Source organism: Mytilus edulis, chromosome 14 (assembly GCF_963676685.1).
Source record: "Mytilus edulis chromosome 14, xbMytEdul2.2, whole genome shotgun sequence".
Lineage (NCBI taxonomy): Eukaryota > Metazoa > Mollusca > Bivalvia > Mytilida > Mytilidae > Mytilus > Mytilus edulis.
Window position 1 is genome coordinate 14,878,848 of NC_092357.1, and position 18,370 is coordinate 14,897,217.

General features: G+C 32.8%; 1 protein-coding gene across 3 annotated transcripts in view; it reads left to right on the forward strand.

The window, feature by feature from the left end:
• Positions 1–3,675: 3,675 nt before the first annotated feature.
• The window catches only part of LOC139502517 (transient receptor potential cation channel subfamily M member-like 2), a 42,484-nt gene continuing 27,789 nt past the window's right edge, over positions 3,676–18,370 (forward strand). For 2 of the 3 annotated variants that reach the window (XR_011658868.1, XM_071292002.1), the window contains exons 1-4: positions 3,676–3,843; positions 15,508–15,635; positions 16,400–16,437; positions 17,526–17,610. Coding sequence is in view for 2 of the 3 variants with exons in the window: in XM_071292002.1 (XP_071148103.1) it covers positions 15,522–15,635; positions 16,400–16,437; positions 17,526–17,610 (237 nt within the window). In the remaining variant the exon portion in view is untranslated. Of the gene's footprint in view, positions 3,844–7,759; positions 7,953–15,507; positions 15,636–16,399; positions 16,438–17,525; positions 17,611–18,370 lie in introns of those variants that run through there. The other variant, XM_071292004.1, reaches the window with a different exon arrangement.

The following is an 18,370-nucleotide window of genomic DNA, read 5'->3' on the forward strand; positions in this document are numbered from 1 at the left end:
GTATGACCTTATGCCCAGAGTCCCATATAGCCACTTGTTTGATTTTACTTATAACAATGAGGAATTGTCTTGCATTTATTACTGTTAATGGTTGTGAGTCAGTGTATGACCTTATGACCAGAGTCCCATATAGCCACTTGTTTGTTTTTACCAATAACCATGAGGAATTGTTCAGCATTTATTACTTTTATGTTTGTGAGTCAATGACCTTATGCCCATAATCCAATATAGCCACTTGTTTGTTTTTACCAATAACAATAAGGAAATGTTTAGCATTTATTACTGTTCAAGTTTGTGAGTCAGTTTATGACCTTATGCCCAGAATCCTATATAGCCACTTGTTTGATTTTACCAATAACGATGAGGAAATGTTTAGCATTTACTACTGTTCATGTTTGTGAGTCAGTTTATGACCTTATGCCCAGAGTCCCATATAGCTACTTGTTTGTTTATACCAATAACGATGAGGAATTGTTCAGCATTTTTCACTTTTAATGTTTGTAAGTCAGTGTATGACCTTATGCGCGAAATCCCATATAGCCACTTGTTTGAGTTTACCAATAACCATGAGGAATTGTCTAACATTTATTACTGTTAATGTTTGTGAGTCAGTGTATGACCTTATGCCCAGAGTTCCATATAGCCACTTGTTTGTTTTTACCAATAACGATGAGGAAATGTTTAGCATTTATTACTGTTATGTTTGTGAGTCAGTGTATGACCTTATGTTCAGAGTCCCATATAGCCACTTGTTAGTTTTTACCAATAACGATGAGGAATTGTCTTTATTTTATTACTGTTAATGGTTGTGAGTCATTGTATGACCTTATGCCCAGAGTCCCATATAGCCACTTGTTTGTTTTTACCAATAACCATGAGGAATTGTTTAGCATTTATTACTGTTCATGTTTGTGAGTCAGTTTATGACCTTATGCCCAGAGTCCCATATAGCTACTTGTTTGTTTATACCAATAACCATGAGGAATTGTGTAACATATATTACTGTTAATGGTTGTGGGTCAGTGTATGACCTTATGCCCAGAGTCCCATATAGCCACTTGTTTGTTTTTAATAATAACAATGAGGAATTGTCTTTATATTATTACTGTTAATGTTTGTGAGTCAGTGTATGACCTTATGCCCAGAGTCCCATATACCACTTGTTTGTTTTTACTAATAACAATAAGGAATTGTCTTTATATTATTACTGTTAATGGTTGTGAGTCAGTGTATGACCTTATGCTCAGAGTCCCATATAGCCACTTGTTTGTTTTTACCAATAACGATGAGGAAATGTTTAGCATTTATTACTGTTATGTTTGTGAGTCAGTGTATGACCTTATGTTCAGAGTCCCATATAGCCACTTGTTAGTTTTTACCAATAACGATGAGGAATTGTCTTTATTTTATTACTGTTAATGGTTGTGAGTCATTGTATGACCTTATGCCCAGAGTCCCATATAGCCACTTGTTTGATTTTACTTATAACAATGAGGAATTGTCTTGCATTTATTACTGTTAATGGTTGTGAGTCAGTGTATGACCTTATGACCAGAGTCCCATATAGCCACTTGTTTGTTTTTACCAATAACCATGAGGAATTGTTCAGCATTTATTACTTTTATGTTTGTGAGTCAATGACCTTATGCCCATAATCCAATATAGCCACTTGTTTGTTTTTACCAATAACAATAAGGAAATGTTTAGCATTTATTACTGTTCAAGTTTGTGAGTCAGTTTATGACCTTATGCCCAGAATCCTATATAGCCACTTGTTTGATTTTACCAATAACGATGAGGAAATGTTTAGCATTTACTACTGTTCATGTTTGTGAGTCAGTTTATGACCTTATGCCCAGAGTCCCATATAGCTACTTGTTTGTTTATACCAATAACGATGAGGAATTGTTCAGCATTTATCACTTTTAATGTTTGTAAGTCAGTGTATGACCTTATGCGCGAAATCCCATATAGCCACTTGTTTGAGTTTACCAATAACCATGAGGAATTGTCTAACATTTATTACTGTTAATGTTTGTGAGTCAGTGTATGACCTAATGCCCAGAGTTCCATATAGCCACTTGTTTGTTTTTATATGACCGCAAAATTTAAAAAATTTTCGTCGTATATTGCTATCACGTTGGCGTCGTTGTCGTCGTCGTCCGAATACTTTTAGTTTTCGCACTCTAACTTAGATAAAAGTGAATAGAAATCTATGAAATTTTAACACAAGGTTTATGACCACAAAAGGAAGGTTGGGATTGATTTTGGGAGTTTTGATCCCAACATTTTAGGAATTAGGAGCCAAAAAGAGCCCAAATAAGCATTTTCTTGTTTTTCGCACAGTAACTTTAGTAAAAGTGAATGAAATTTTGACACAAGGTTTATGACCACAAAAGAAAGGTTGGGATTGATTTTGGGAGTCTTGGTTCTAACAGTTTAGGAATTTGGGGCCAAAAAGGGGTCCAAATAAGCATTTTTCTTGGTTTTCGCACCATAACTTTAGTATAAGTGAATAGAAATCTATGAAATTTAAACACAAGGTTTATGACCACAAAAGAAAGGTAAGTATTGATTTTGGTAGTTTTGGTCCTAATAGTTTAAGAATTAGGAGCCAAAAAGGGGTCCAAATAAGCATTTTTCTTTGTTTTTCGCACCATAACTTTAGTATAAGTGAATAGAAATCTATAAAATTTAAACACAAGGTTTATGACCACAAAAGAAAGGTTGGTATTGATTTTGGGAGTTTTGGTCCTAATAGTTTAGGAATTAGGAGCCAAAAAGGGGTTCAAATAAGCATTTTTCTTGGTTTTCGCACCATAACTTTAGTATAAGTAAATAGAAATCTATGAAATTTAAACACAAGGTTTATGACCATAAAAGGAAGGTTGGTATAGATTTTGGGAGTTTTGGTCCTAACAGTTTAGGAATAAGGGGCTCAAAGGGTCCAAAATTAAACTTTGTTTGATTTCATAAAAAATTGAATAATTAGGGTTCTTTGATACATGTATGCCGAATCTAACTGTGTATGCAGATTCTTAAATTTTGGTCCCGTTTTCAAATTGGTCTACATTAAGGTCCAAAACTTAGTTTGATTTTAACAAAAATTGAATCCTTGGGGTTCTTTGATATGCTGAATCTAAAAATGTAATTAGATTTTTAATTATTGGCCCAGTTTTCAGGTTGGTCCAAATCGGGGTCCAAAATCAAACTTTGATTTCATCAAAAATTTAATACATGGGGTTCTTGATATGCCAAATCTAACTGTGTAATGTAGATTCTTATTTTTTGGTCCTGTTTTCAAATTGGTCTACATTAAAGTCCAAAGGGTCCAAAATTAAACTTTAGTTTGGTTTTAACAAAAATTAAATTCTTGGGGTTCTTTGATATGCTCATGATGCTGAATCCAAACATGTACTTAGATTTTTGATTATGGGCCCAGTTTTCAAATTGGTCCAAATCAAGATCTAAAATTATTATATTAAGTATTGTGCAATAGCAAGAAATTGTCAATTGTACAATACTCAGCAATAACAAGAAATCTTCAATTGCACAGTATTGTGCAATAGCAAGAAATTTTCAATTGCACAGTATAGCGCAATAGCAAGAAATCTTCAATTGCACAGTATTGTGGAATATTTTTTTAGCAAGTATTTTCAATTGCACAGTATTATTAGATCACAATTAACAAGGAAATATCAAGTATATCTTTCATGGAATTTCATTGGACTGGTTCCCAAGCATGTTTCTAATTAGTTTTATCATTTTGATCGTTCTATAAAATTTTGTCCTACATGTTTAAGTGGGATATTAAATGAGTGAAAAGGACGATTGTAACAAGTAGTGAGTATATCTTTAGTATAGGACACAGTATCTTAAATAATATGAAACTTTGAATCGGAAAAAAGATGTTGACTATTCATGTTCCGAAGGAAAAATGGTTAAGCATGGTTGGGTTTTTTTTTCTGACCGCGATTTTGTTATAGTTGCATGAGTATTTTAAAGACCTTTCCAACCATTTGACAAAAAAATATGTGTTAAGTGATGCCACGTTTTCAGTACACACAAACCTGTGAAACAGGTACAGTTTTTAAGCATGCGAGGCATAGCTTAACTACGGTTTTTTTATTGAGTTCAGTCATTCCAATTGATATTTTATAGTGTGTCTTTCTATGTTGTGAAGTTATACTATTTTTTCAGAAAAGGGAGAAGGTTTGGTACCATCAAAACGTTTAATCCCGCTGTAATTGTTTGCACCTGTCCTAAGTAATGAATCTGATGTTCAGTGGTTGCCGTCAGTTTATGTGGTTCCAAAGTGTTGTCTCGTGTCTCGTTTTTATATAGATTAGACCGTTGGTTTTCCCGTTTGAATGGTTTTACACTAGTAATTGTTGGGGCCATTTATACCTTGCTGTTTGGTGTGAGCCTAGGCTCCGTTTTGAATACCGTACCTTGACTTATAATGGTTTACCTTTGGATGGAGAGTTGTCTCATTGGTACTCATACCCCATCTTCCTATATCTACAGATTGTTACTGTGTATTTCAAAACGAATCTCTCCCGTAGTTCATTAGAATTTTAACTGAGGAAAAAATCATTCACAAAGGTTTTTTTATTTACACTGAAGGATTATTTGAAAGAAAAGAAAAAAAACAGGAGGTATGCCGTTTGGGAATGCGTCATCAAGTGCCTCCATTGATGCTCTATGGGGTCCGAATCCAGCGATCATGAGTGCATGCACAATCCATTAGTATTTCACTTGTCCGAATTCCACGTTGACAAAGCCTGTTTCAAACTGTCTTGGTGGAAATTCTCCACATAAACCTGGAATATAAGCAATAGTATTTGTTTCTGGACTAATAGCTTATTTACTATTATCTAATTATTTACACCACTGTCCCAGGTTAGGGGGAGGGTTGGGATACCGCTAACATGTTTAACCCCGTCACATTATGTATGTATGTACCTGGCCCAAGTCAGGAGCCTGTAATTCAGTGGTTGTCATTTGTTTATGTGTTACATATTTGTTTTTCGTTCATTTTGTGTACACAAATTAGGCCGTTAGTTTTCTCGTTTTAATTGTTTTACCTTGTCATTTCGGGGCCTTTTGTAGCTGACTATGTGGTATGGGCTTTGCTCATTGTTGAAGGACGTACGGTGACCTATAGTTATTAAATTCTGTGTCATCTGGTCTCTTGTGGAGTGTTGTTTTATTGGGAATCATACCACATCTTATTTTATTAATATATAATATACTGTAAATTCAGAAATTATTGCGAAACTCGCATTTTGAATTTTTTTTTATATGAACTAAGCGCTATTTTTTCTCAATATCGCAAAAATTAAAATCGCATTTTTGTGTAAAATGACAAAATCCCAAAAATAAATGCACACAATAATTTCTAAATTTACAGTATGTGTTTTTTTTTTTCAAAGGAAAGATAAAAGTTGATCGCTCTTTGTGTTTCACTTTCCGGACTTTTTAACTGGTTTTCAAATGGTGTATAAATACTAAACTTAATTAGTTTAATTGAATTCGGTTACACATTCAATACAGTTTTTAAATTATAAGGTTATGTCTTTGTTTTGTAAACAATGCCGACTACAAATAAATCTTATCTATAATTTACCTATTATTGTCTTAAGTTAACAATTGTATGATCTTGTATTTGATATGGATAATCGAGCGACAATAGAGATCTACACAATGCCAATAGGTGTTTACAGGTGCACAATTCTAATTACGGAAAATGCAGGTCCACCCAGGCGATCGTATTCAGCATGTTTATTACCTTGATTGAATTTATAACTCGAAGTTTCGTATTAAATATCATTTCCGTTTACTAAGTAACTAAGCATAAAAGAACATAAGGCTAAGATTTCATTAGTATATTATTACAACTCCTTGGCCAATCAAATTGATTGAATTTGCATTATAAATTTCATAGTAAATTACTTTCTTCACTCAGAAACTATGCATAAATAGCGACAAGGGTAAGATTTCATTGTATTTTTGCATTTGAATCCAGATAATTAAGACAAAAAGTGCCACTTGCTATTTTGGAATACAATTTTGTGTCCCAATTAAAAAAAAAACGTGTGTGTGTTTTCACAATGATTTTTTATATAGACTGCTATTAAAATTCTTAGTTTTAGAACCATACATTTTTCTAGCTCATCGTTCCAAAGCCTTTGTCATCACTTGGCGTCCGTGTCCGTCGTCGTCCGTCCAGTGTAAAATATTTCAAACATCGTCTCCTCTGAAACTACTGAACCAATTCAAACGTCTTCTCCTCTGAAATTATAGAACCAATTCAAACCCAACTTCTTTCAGTATTATTCATGATAAAGATAAACTGTTAACAGCAGAAATGTTCAGCTTTGTCAATTGACCCCTTAAAGAGTTATTGTCCCTTAATGCCGACAATTTTACACAATTTCTTTATCATGTTTTCTAATTTTAAAAAGTCTTCTTAGGGTATCTCGAATAGACTTTGTTTCCTCCGAAAACATGGTTGCAATTGCTAAAAATAGAACATAGGGTAAAATGCAGTTTTCGACTTATCTCTCAAAAACTAAAGCATTTAGAGGAAATCAGACAAGTAGTTAATGTATTCATTAGGTCAAGGTCTGTTTTCGCTGAAATTAGCAGCCAAATCGGGTATCTGATTTGTAGGTTATTGCCCCTAAATTGATGAGTTATTTTGCAGTTTTCGGTTATTATATTGATATATAGTGAAAGATAAACTGTAAATAGCAGAAATGTTCAGCAAAACGAGATATATACAAATAAGTTGAAATAACAAAAATTGTCAATTGACCCCTTAATTTTGTTCATATAGTTTTCTTGTTTTAAAAATCTTCTCCCTTGAAACTGCTGAATCAGTTTCAGCCAAACTTAGGCTGAATGAGTTTCAGAATATCTAGTATAAATTTTGTATTTTATTTCCTTCTACGCCAAGAAACATAGCCACTATGGCTAAAATGAAACATAGGGGTACAATGCATTTTGTTTTGCTTTTGTAGAAAATAGGACAGATAAAACGAACATTAAAATGGAATTTTTAAGCCATACATTAATATATATTGAAAAGCAAAAATAATCATTGATGAGATTTTAGCAAAAAATTACATGTGCGTGATTTAGGCTCTTGCGAGCCTCATGTTTAAAGACTAATTGCTATCTCGTAAGTTTACATCCTTTGTTTATTACACTAAAGAGGAAATACTAATATCCGCAGAATTCATTACAAATGTAATAAATTCACTTAAAACAGATGCCACCGATTTGGACATTCTGGATGACTTGTTTAGAACATTATTATTTTAAAAAGGATTTCATAATAAATTTTAGACCCTTCTTTAATTGAGAAAAAGGTGTCGAAGATCATATACATGATAATTAATTTACTGTCTTTCGATCAAAACTAATTAACACATAATTGTTTTGCTTAATTTAAAGTGTCACGTCAACAACCGTGTAAATACAATCATTTATGTAACAATGAAGTGGAATAGAACACCGACAATAATAGTATTGATCAAGTGTGCATTGAATAATCTTGATATACAGTGAAACCTTTTAAAACCGAATCTCTTCGGCACTTAAGATTTTGTTCCGTTTTCGCAGATTTTTGGTTTAATTCGGTTCACGACGCATAAAAGTTGATACGACTGAACTTGAGGACATGCTTGGTTTGAACAGGTTTTCGGTTTATGCAAGATTCGGTTTATAGACAGGTTTCACTGTATTTAAATTCGTTAAGGACAAATAAACATAGTATTAGATCACAGTTTACACGGAAATATCAAGTATATCTTTCATGGAATTTCATTGGACTGGTTCCCAAGCATGTTTCTAATTAGTTTTATCATTTTGATCGTTCTATTAAATTTTGTCCTACATGTTTAAGTGGGATATTAAATGAGTGAAAAGGACGATTGTAATAAGTAGTGAGTATATCTTTAGTATAGGACACAGTATCTTAAATAATATATATATATGAAACTTTGAATCGGAAATAGACGTAGTAAAATCAAAAGATGTTGACTATTCATGTTCCGAAGGAAAAATTGTTTAGCATGGTTGGGTTTTTTTTCTGACCGCGATTTTGTTATAGTTGCATGAGTATTTTAAAGACCTTTCCAACCATTTGACAAAAAAATGTGTGTTAAGTGATGCCACGTTTTGCAGTACACACAAACCTGTGAAATAGGTAAAGTTTTTAAGCATGCGAGGCATAGCTTAACTACGTTTTTTTTTATTGATTTCAGTCATTCCAATTGATATTTTATAGTGTGTCTTTCTATAGATGTTGTGATGTTATACTATAGTTTCAGAAAGGGGAGAAGGTTTGGTACCATTAAGACGTTTAATCCCGCTGTAATTGTTTGCACCTGTCCTAAGTAATGAATCTGATGTTCAGTGGTTGTCGTCAGTTTATGTGGTTCCAAAGTGTTTCTCGTGTCTCGTTTTTATATAGATTGTACCGTTGGTTTTCCGTTTGAATGGTTTTAGTAATTGTTGGGGCCATTTATACCTTGCTGTTTGGTGTGAGCCTAGGCTCCGTTTTGAATACCGTACCTTGACTTATAATGGTTTACCTTTATAAATGTGACTTGGATGGAGAGTTGTCTCATTGGTACTCATACCCCATCTTCCTATATCTACAGATTGTTACTGTGTATTTCAAAACGAATTTCTCCCGTAGTTCTTTAGAATTTCAACTGAGGAAAAAATCATTCATAAAGGTTTTTTTATTTACACTGAAGGATTATTTGAAAGAAAAGAAAAAAAAAACAAGAGGTATGCCGTTTGGGAATGCGTCATCAAGTGCCTCCATTGATGCTCTATGGGGTCCGAATCCAGCGATCATGAGTGCATGCACAATCCATTAGTGTTTCTCTTGTCCGAATTCCACGTTGACAAAGCCTGTTTTAAACTGTCTTGGTGGAAATCCTCCACATAAACCAGTGGCGTAGCTGGATCACATTTACGTGTGCGTCCGAACCTTGAGGGCCGGGGTGACAAACCGCTCAATGCCAACCCCCCTGCTGGTAGTTGGTTCGAGGGGACGGAGCCCCCGAAAGCGATCGAGTTATCGAGAATGACATACCATTCCTGTCAGTAAAAAATCATTGATAGTAACATACTTTTGAAGAATAAATGGTATATTTTTATGTTTAATTTTGAACTTATTCATCGTGTTAATTGGAAGCTATAGCGGACATTGGTTTTAGCGAAAACGTTCAAACCAATATTACTTTCAAATTGTTTAAAGTCGTGAGTGAGCTACAATCGACAAAAGCACCTTTTAATGAACACGAAAAAATGTTTTCTTAGAGATGCAATATAAAAAAATTCTGAAACACGCTTTCTTTCCACAAGAAGTGAATCAATTTACCAGTGTTTTCCAGGAATTAAAAAAAAAAATAAAAAATATTCTTTATTATATTTTCTTGATCTTGAATTTAACGTGTGCCAATATATCACATGTTATGAAGGTTTATAAATTGAGCATGTAAAACAATTAATTGCGCAAAGAAAAGTCTAGCTATCAGTAAAGAACTGAAAAATGAACGAAAACAGATGCTTTCAAAATTTTGCTTTAGACATTAATCATAGAAAAAACTTCTTCCAAATTTTCATAAAATTCGACAAAAAGATTCTATAAGTAGTTAATGTAATTAAGAAATAAAAAAAATTAAGCCCAAACTGTGACCACTTATTAATTGCAGAAAGAAATACCTGTTAAATTAAAGAAATAATTGCAAAATTATATATTGCACTGGATACTCTTTTGATCATAAACATTATTTTTAACAGAAAGTCATTCAAAAAACTTTGTCCACATTCGGAACCTAATTGACGGCGCTGATGACGCTATGTCTCGCTTTTTCGACATAAGTCACATGCTCGACAACAATGCAAACCGCATATCGAATCTCAGCAGATAATGAATGGTTTTAAACACAAGAATAAGTACACAGAATTCACAGTAGATTCAGACTTTTACAGAAAATTGGAACAAATATATACAAAATGAAATATTTGATTAAAGTAAATTTAGTCCCTTTTTATTGAAAATTACAATCCATTGAAGAGAGTTCTAGCACAAGGCTGATGTGCTTTTGACCAGTTTTTTAAATTATATTTAGATAAAAAAAAAAAAGATTTCAAAATTCAAGTGTACGCCCGGGCGTTTTGACGTCAACGTAGCTACGCGCATGTAAACCTGGAATATAACAGTATTTGTTTCTTGACTAATAGCTGATTTACTATTATCTAATTATTTACACCACTGTCCCAGGTTAGGGGAGGGTTGGGATACCACTAACATGTATAACCCCGTCACATTATGTATGTATGTGCCTGGCCCAAGTCAGGAGCCTGTAATTCAGTGGTTGTCATTTGTTTATGTGTTACATGTTTGTTTTTCGTTCATTTTGTGGACACAAATTAGGCCGTTAGTTTTCTCGTTTTAATTGTTTTACCTTGTCATTTCGGGGCCTTTTGTAGCTGACTATGTGGTATGGGCTTTGCTCATTGTTGAAGGCCGTACGGTGACCTATAGTTATTAAATTCTGTGTCATCTGGTCTCTTGTGGAGTGTTGTTTCATTGGGAATCATACCACATCTTATTTTATTAATATATAATATACTGTAAATTCAGAAATTATTGCGAAACTCGCATTTTGAATTTTTTTTATATGAATTAAGCGCTATTTTTTCTCAATATCGCAAAAATTAAAATCGCATTTTTGTGTAAAATGACAAAATCCCAAAAATAAATGCACACAATAATTTCTAAATTTACAGAATGTGTTTCTTTTTTCCAAAGGAAAGATAAAAGTTGATCGCTCTTTGTGTTTCACTTTCCGGACTTTTTAACTGTTTTTCAAATCCGGGTGTATAAATACTAAACTTAATTAGTTTAATTGAATTCGGTTACACGTTCAATACAGTTTTTAAATTATAAGGTTAAAGCTTATATGTTATGGTATGTCTTTGTTTTGTAAACAATGCCGACTACAAATAAATCTTATTTATAATATACCTATTATTTTCTTTAGTTAACAATTGTATGATCTTGTATTTGATATGGATAACCGAGCGATAATAGAGATCTACACACTGCCAATAGGTGATTACAGGTGCACAATTCTAATTACGGAAAACGCAGGTCCACCCAGGCGATCGTATTCAGAATGTTTATTACCTTGATTGAATTTACCACTCGAAGTTTCGTATTAAATATCATTTCCGTGTATTAAGTAACGAAGCATTATAAATGAACATAAGGCTATAAGAATTCATTAGTATATTATTACAACTCCTCGGCCAATCAAATTGATTGCATTTGCATTATAAATTTCATAGTAAATTACTTTCTCTGTTTACTCAGAAACTATGCATAAATGGCGACAAGGGTAAGATTCCATTGTATTTTGTACAATTTTGTGTCCCATTTAAAAATGAAAATGTGTTTTCACAATAATTTTTATATAAACTGCTATTGAAATTCTTAGTTTTAGAATCATAAATTTTGTGGCTCATCGTTCCGAACGAACTGTGAGCTTTTGTCATCACTTGGCGTCCGTCGTCGTCGTCGTCCGTTCAGTGTAAAATATTTCAAACATCTCCTCTGAAAACTACTGAACCAATTCAAACCGAACTTAAGTGAATGGTCCTTAGAATATCTAGAATAAAGTTTGTGTTTATTTTTCTGTTTCAGAAAATCTATAGAGGCCAATGTGCTAAGCTTGCTTTCGAGATATATATAGCCATTGAAAGTTTGGCGGGAACATGTTCTCTCTTGATTTTTCATAGTTTATCATTGACAAGTTAAAGTTCTCAAAAACTATTAAAAAATGAATAAGATTGTACAAGAATTTTACAAATGACTTATGCATGCAAAAGATTTATAAAAAGAACGGGCAAATTTTTTAAGGCATTCAAATGGATAATACCAGAGGATTCCGAAAATCTGACAAAAAATCTTAAACATGACAAGCAAACATCCTTAAGGAGTTATTGCCCCTTAATGACAATTTTACACAACACAATTTCATCATGTTTTTTTAACTTTAAAAATTCTTCAACTGAACCAATTCTAACCAAACTTAAGCTGAATGATCCTGAGAGTATTTCGAATAAACTTTGTGTTTCCTCAAAAAACATGGTTGCCATTGCCAAAAATAGAACATAGGGTAAAATGCAGTTTTGGACTTAACTCTCAAAAACTAAAGCATTTAGAGAAAATCAGACAAGTACTAGTTAAAGTATTCATTATGTCAAGGTCTATTATTGCCCTAAATTGTTGAGTTATTTTGCAGTTTTCAGTTATTATATTAATATAGATAAAGATAAACTGTAAGCAGCAGAATTGTTTAGCGAAGTGAGATATGTAAATAAGTTGAAATGACCAAAATTGTCAATTGACACCTTATGAAGTTTTTGCCCTTTAAAGGTAATTTTTCACAATTTGTTCATCTTGTTTTCTTGTTTTAAAATATCTTCTCCATTGAAACTGCTGAATCAATTTCAGCCAAACTTGGGCTGAATGAGTTTCAGAATATCTAGTATAAATTTTGTATTTGATTTCCTTGTACGTCAAGAAACATAACCACTAGGGCTAAAATGGAACACAGGAGAAACATGCAATTTATCTTTTGCTATTGTAGAAAATAGGACAGATACAAAAAACATTTAAATGGAATTTAAAAGCCACTCATTAATATATTATATTAAAAAGCATAAATAATCATTGATGAGATTTTAGCAAAAAATTACAGGTGAGCGATTTAGGTTCTGGGGAGCCTCTTGTTTAAAGACAAATTACTATCACGTAAGTTTTTTGTTTATGACACTAATGAGGAAAGGACAATATCCCAAGAATTCATTACAAATAGATTATCTAAGACTCTCTTAGTTTTCTTAAAATTTGCAATATCATTAATTCAAATGTGTTCTCCTTTTTTTTATTTTTTTTACAACATATATATGCAGTGTAGCAATATATTCTTCCAGACTGCTGTACCCCTATTTTGACAATTTTACCTATTATATCTGTTTTGTTCACACATCGTTGTAAATATAATGGAATTTGATGCGACTGTCATACAAGTGAGATGTTTAGCGCTATAAAACAAGGTTTAATCTACCATTTTCTACATTTGATTTTGCCTGTACCAAGTCAGGAATATGACAGTTGCCCATTCGTTTGAGGTGTTTTATCAATTGATTTTGCCATTTGATTATGGACTTTCCGTTTTGAATTTCCTCGGAGTTTAGTATTTTTGTGATTTCACTTTTTTCTTCAACATGATCCTTGACATTAGAAGAATATTGCTACAATGTACAACATTGGAGTATGTTTGTGACCAACTTTAAATGCCTGAATATGGCACCAGACTGCAATTTTTACAGATATTGGCAAATGTTGCGAAAGGTATAAGGATATCCTTAATCAAAAATTATGTTGGAAGTCAATCTTCAAATTAATAACTAAAAGTTAGAGACATCTTTCATATTCTTAAAAAAAACCTGTATAGTGACTGTGTTTTAACAGCAATTTTCTTCGCTTAATAACAATTGTGTGATTATATTATAAAGGCCCTTTTATATTCGATTGTTGAATATGTGAAACATCTCGTTATAAAAAAAAAACTACCTATAAATAAATGAAATTTTTCTTTGGATGTAAATTATCCAGCAGCGCCTGCATACGAAGTATATATCTCCTAATTGATACGATATTCCCCTGCTTGTGTTTCCTATCATGATTTCCTTGATAGAGGATTGCTGCTCACAAGGAAGCTATAAGGTCCAAATGGTGAAATTGAAATCATCCCTTCGTAAATTTATTTGGACGAGTTAGTTGACCGTTATGGATTAACCGTTTCACAGAGGATATCAGATGTGTTCCTTCCATCGTAACTATAACCCCCTTCCCTTTTCACGAATGTGACCTACCAACTCAGACAATTTACCCGGTTTGTAATAACATGAGCAACTCGACGGGTAGCACATGTAGAGCACGATCTGCCTATCCTTTTGGCGCACCTGGGATTACCCCCAGTTGTTGGCGTGGTTAGTGTTGCTTAGTCTTAAGTTTTCTATGTTGTGTCATGTGTACTTTTATCTGTCTGTTTGTCTTTTTCATTTTAGCCATGGCGTTGTCAGTATTTTTTATCTATGAGTTTTCTGTCTCTCTGGCATATTTTATGGAAGATAAATAGGGCAACAAGGAGCTAGCATAGTGCATTATTTTTGATACCCCTCCCCCAAATCAAACCCATTTCTATAATGTGCATAAACAGTAAATAATCCATTTTAGGTAATCCCTTTATCACTATCAAATTAGGTTTAGTTTGAAACGGTTATTTTGATCTGAAAAGTAAAACAATAAATTAATCATCCATGTTCTGCTTTTCAGTCTATTTTCAGACGTTTCCTCTGCGTTAATTTCTGTTCTGTTTAGACAGTTGATGTGTTCATATGAATAACAGATGTTAAACAGTTTAAACAATGTTAAAAATTCAATCAGTTGACTCTGGATTATGTGGTGATTGAAATTGCTTACAAATATGAGGCAAACATCCCATTAAGACCGATTACTTTCCCAGATGAATACTGGAATTAAAATCGCAGCTAATAACATGAAAATTCAGTCTTGATCCATAGTTAACCGTTTTCCTTTTTAGCTCACCTGGCTCGAAGGGCCAAATGATCTTTTCACATCACTTGGCGTCCGTCGTCCGTCGTCGTTAACTTTTACAAAAATCTTCTCCTCTGAAACTACTGGGCCAATTTAAACCAAACTTGGCCACAATCATTATTTGGGGTATCTAGTTTAAAAATGTGTCCGGTGACCAATCCAACCAACCAAGATGGCCGCCACGGCCAAAAATATAATAAAGGGGTAAAATGCAGTTTTTGGCTTATAACTCAAAAACCATAGCATTTAGAGCAAATCTGACGGCGGTATAATTGTTTATCAGGTCAAGATCTATCTGTCCTGAAATTTTCAGATGAATTGGACAACCTGTTGTTGGGTTGCTGCCCCTGAATCGATAATTTTAAGGAAATTTTGCTGTTTTTGGTTATTACCTTGAATATTATTATAGATAGAGATAAACTGTAAAGAGCAATAATGTTCAGCAAGGTAAGATTTACAAATAAGTCAACATAACCGATATGGTAAAGTCACCCCCTAAGGAGTTATTGTCCTTTATAGTCAATTTTTAACAATTTTCATAAAATTTGTAAATTTTTATTATCATTTTCCACTGAAGCAACTGGGCCAAGTTCATTTTCGATAGAGATAATTGTAAGCCGCAAGACTGTTTATAAAAATGTAAGATGTACAAACACATCACCATCACCAAAACACAATTTTGTCATGAATCCATCTGCTTCCTTTGTTTAATATTCACATAGACCAAGGTGAGCGACACAGGCTCTTTAGAGCCTCTAGTTTAATTAGTTGTATATTAAAATTAATAGATGAGATATTCTGAATGATGGACACTGAGAAGAATACTAGGAGCCACATCTCAAGAAAGAACAAAGTTATTATTGACAGATGGTTAAACCATTCTTCAAAGCAACATGACACAAAAAGAAAACCGGAGGTAAATATGACGGACGTATTACCAATGTTATTTCAACTGATCGGGCGGAGCTTATATTTTAATTTGGACAGTCTATGTATAGATGTGTATGATAAGAATGATTGCCGTTATAATTATTAATGATTTCTAATCACTTTTCACTGTTATCAAAGGAATTTACAAAACAATGACCGGACTTCATTGATGAGTTTATCCTAAAATACATATCTATAGATGGTTTATTGTGAGCGAAACGGTTAAACTTCGCCCAGTCAAGTGAAATACATCGAGTAATAGCAGATCGGTTATTAAACCTGCTATAGCCTTCGGCGAGGCAGGTAAAAAGTAAACAAAAACAAAAGGCCATCTTTAAAACAAATTTGTCATATTTGGTGATATAGCTGTCCAACTGTTTCTGTTCCTATGCTCGCACGGCTTTCGAATATTCGACTTTAAGCGTTCCTCATGAAAGTTAATCCAGTTAAGCATTTGTAAGACACGCATTTAAACCTTATAATTTCCTTTAAAATCAGAATTGACTAGGAGTAAAAAACAAAGTTCAAAGAAATCCGCATGGTTTAACTTAAAAAATCTGAATGGTCATTTCATGCATTTGATCTCATAACCGGAAACAAATATCAATAAAATGCTAATAAGGGAGGCCTGCAATAAATAGATAATAAATAAATGCCTTTGTGTACACAATCAATGTAACAATTTAATAGACTATTTTATAATTCAAAATGTTTCTGCTTGTGATATTGAATTTTCGCTTTTTTTTTCAGGAAAAGTCAAAGGAAATAAGTAGAAAATATAAATACACGTAAGAAAAGTCACCTTACTTATATTGTCAATTAAAAAGCTTTATACAAGTTTATGATATGGCAGGGCGTTCAGTTATCGCTTGGCATAACTTTTTGGAACTTTGGATCCTCATTGCTCTTCAACTTTGTACTTGTTTGGCTTTATACATATTTTGATATATGAGTGTCACTGATGAGTCATATGTAGACGAAACACGCGTCTGGCGTAGTAAATTATAATCGTGGTACGTTTGATAACTATTATGCAAGTGTATTGACACATAAGATCCAATGCACAAATCATTTAAAACCATTTTTTATTCTGAAAAAAAATCTCGTTTTTAAACATACCCATTTTCAGAATCATGATATGAAGATAATGCTTTGTAAAATTGTCAACTTTAACCTGTTTAGTTGTTTTGCAGTTAGAAAACAACTATATGAACACTTTATAATAGGGTACAAAAAGAACAAATGTATAAAACACGTTCAACATGTTCAACAATGTTACACGATATCTACTAAACCTACATGATATTTTTATGGAAATAAATAATTGAATTTAGAAAAAAAAAAAAATGTTAACGAATATAACTCAATGTGCACAATAATTGTAAAAGATGCACGTGTATCTAAATATCAACTCTCTACCTCTCGCGTTCAGACTGCTTTAACCTCTTATTTAAATACGTACATTTAGACCAAAAAAATACATCTTATAAAGTCTGTTTATTTTCTTCTCACATTGGTGTCAATACAATGAAATTTTATGCGACTGTCATACAAGTTTGAGGTTTCGGTAGCTGCAAAATAAGGTTCAATCCACCATCTACATAAGAAAATGCCTGTATTAAGTTAGGAATGTGACAGTTGTTATCTATTCGTTTAATGTGTTTGAGCTCTTGATTTTGCCATTTGATTAGGGACTTTCCGTTTTGAATTTTCGTCAGAGTTCGATATTTTTGTTATTTTACGTTTAAGATAAATATTGTAAGATTCTAAATTAAGTATTGCTGTTAGCTTTTAGTATATTATGTTGTAAATTGATAGTTTTAAATACTAATCAATATAATAATAAGAAAATATCTTTTCTTTTAAAATTTGTTAGGCGTGGAGGTGAGACACAGAACAACCTTAAACATGGAATTATCAGATTGAATTCAGAAGACACCGAGGAGCAAATAAAAATTCCAGTATGTTTTTTAAAATATATTAAAATTTGTACTTTGAAAGAACAAATATGTTATGCATAGAAATCCAGTAGAGGAAATTCAACTGTACTTTCAACTTGTGAAAACATGTAGCTTTATTTTGGAATTTCTAGTACAGAACCGTTTTATACAAAAATAGAAACTGCAACTTAATTTAACCTTCCGATGTTGTTTAGTGGTAATCAAGATGCCGTCATACCATTTAGAATTAACTTTCCAAACATAATATCTCGAACAAATATATCCGTAAAATAGTAGCTTGTTATAGGAATACTGAGTATGTTTACTGCAATCGTGTGGACAGATTGGATAATGGGTCTGAAACGGAAAAGATGGGAAGGGACAACCCGCTTTATGTGACTGAAAATACGAGATTTAGTGTAATGTTTTGATAATGGAAGCCATTTTTGAAAATACTTGATTCGCCACTGATCGCTTCGATGTGAAAATAAAAATAAATGTAGATAATTGTAAAATTGAGAGTGGAAATGGGGAATGTGTCAGAGAGACAACAACCCGACCAAATGCATATAGATATAAAACCAAATATATATATATATATATATGGGTACGAATCTCGGCGAGGGAAGAACCAAAAATTTGCGAAAGCAAATTTACAGATCTAACATTGTTGGGGTGATGTATAGACGAGTTTGGTTTCTTTTCCAATATTACAGGATTGACATTAGGTAAACATGTCCTAATATAAGATATCTTTACGCTGATTTGAAAAAAAAACACC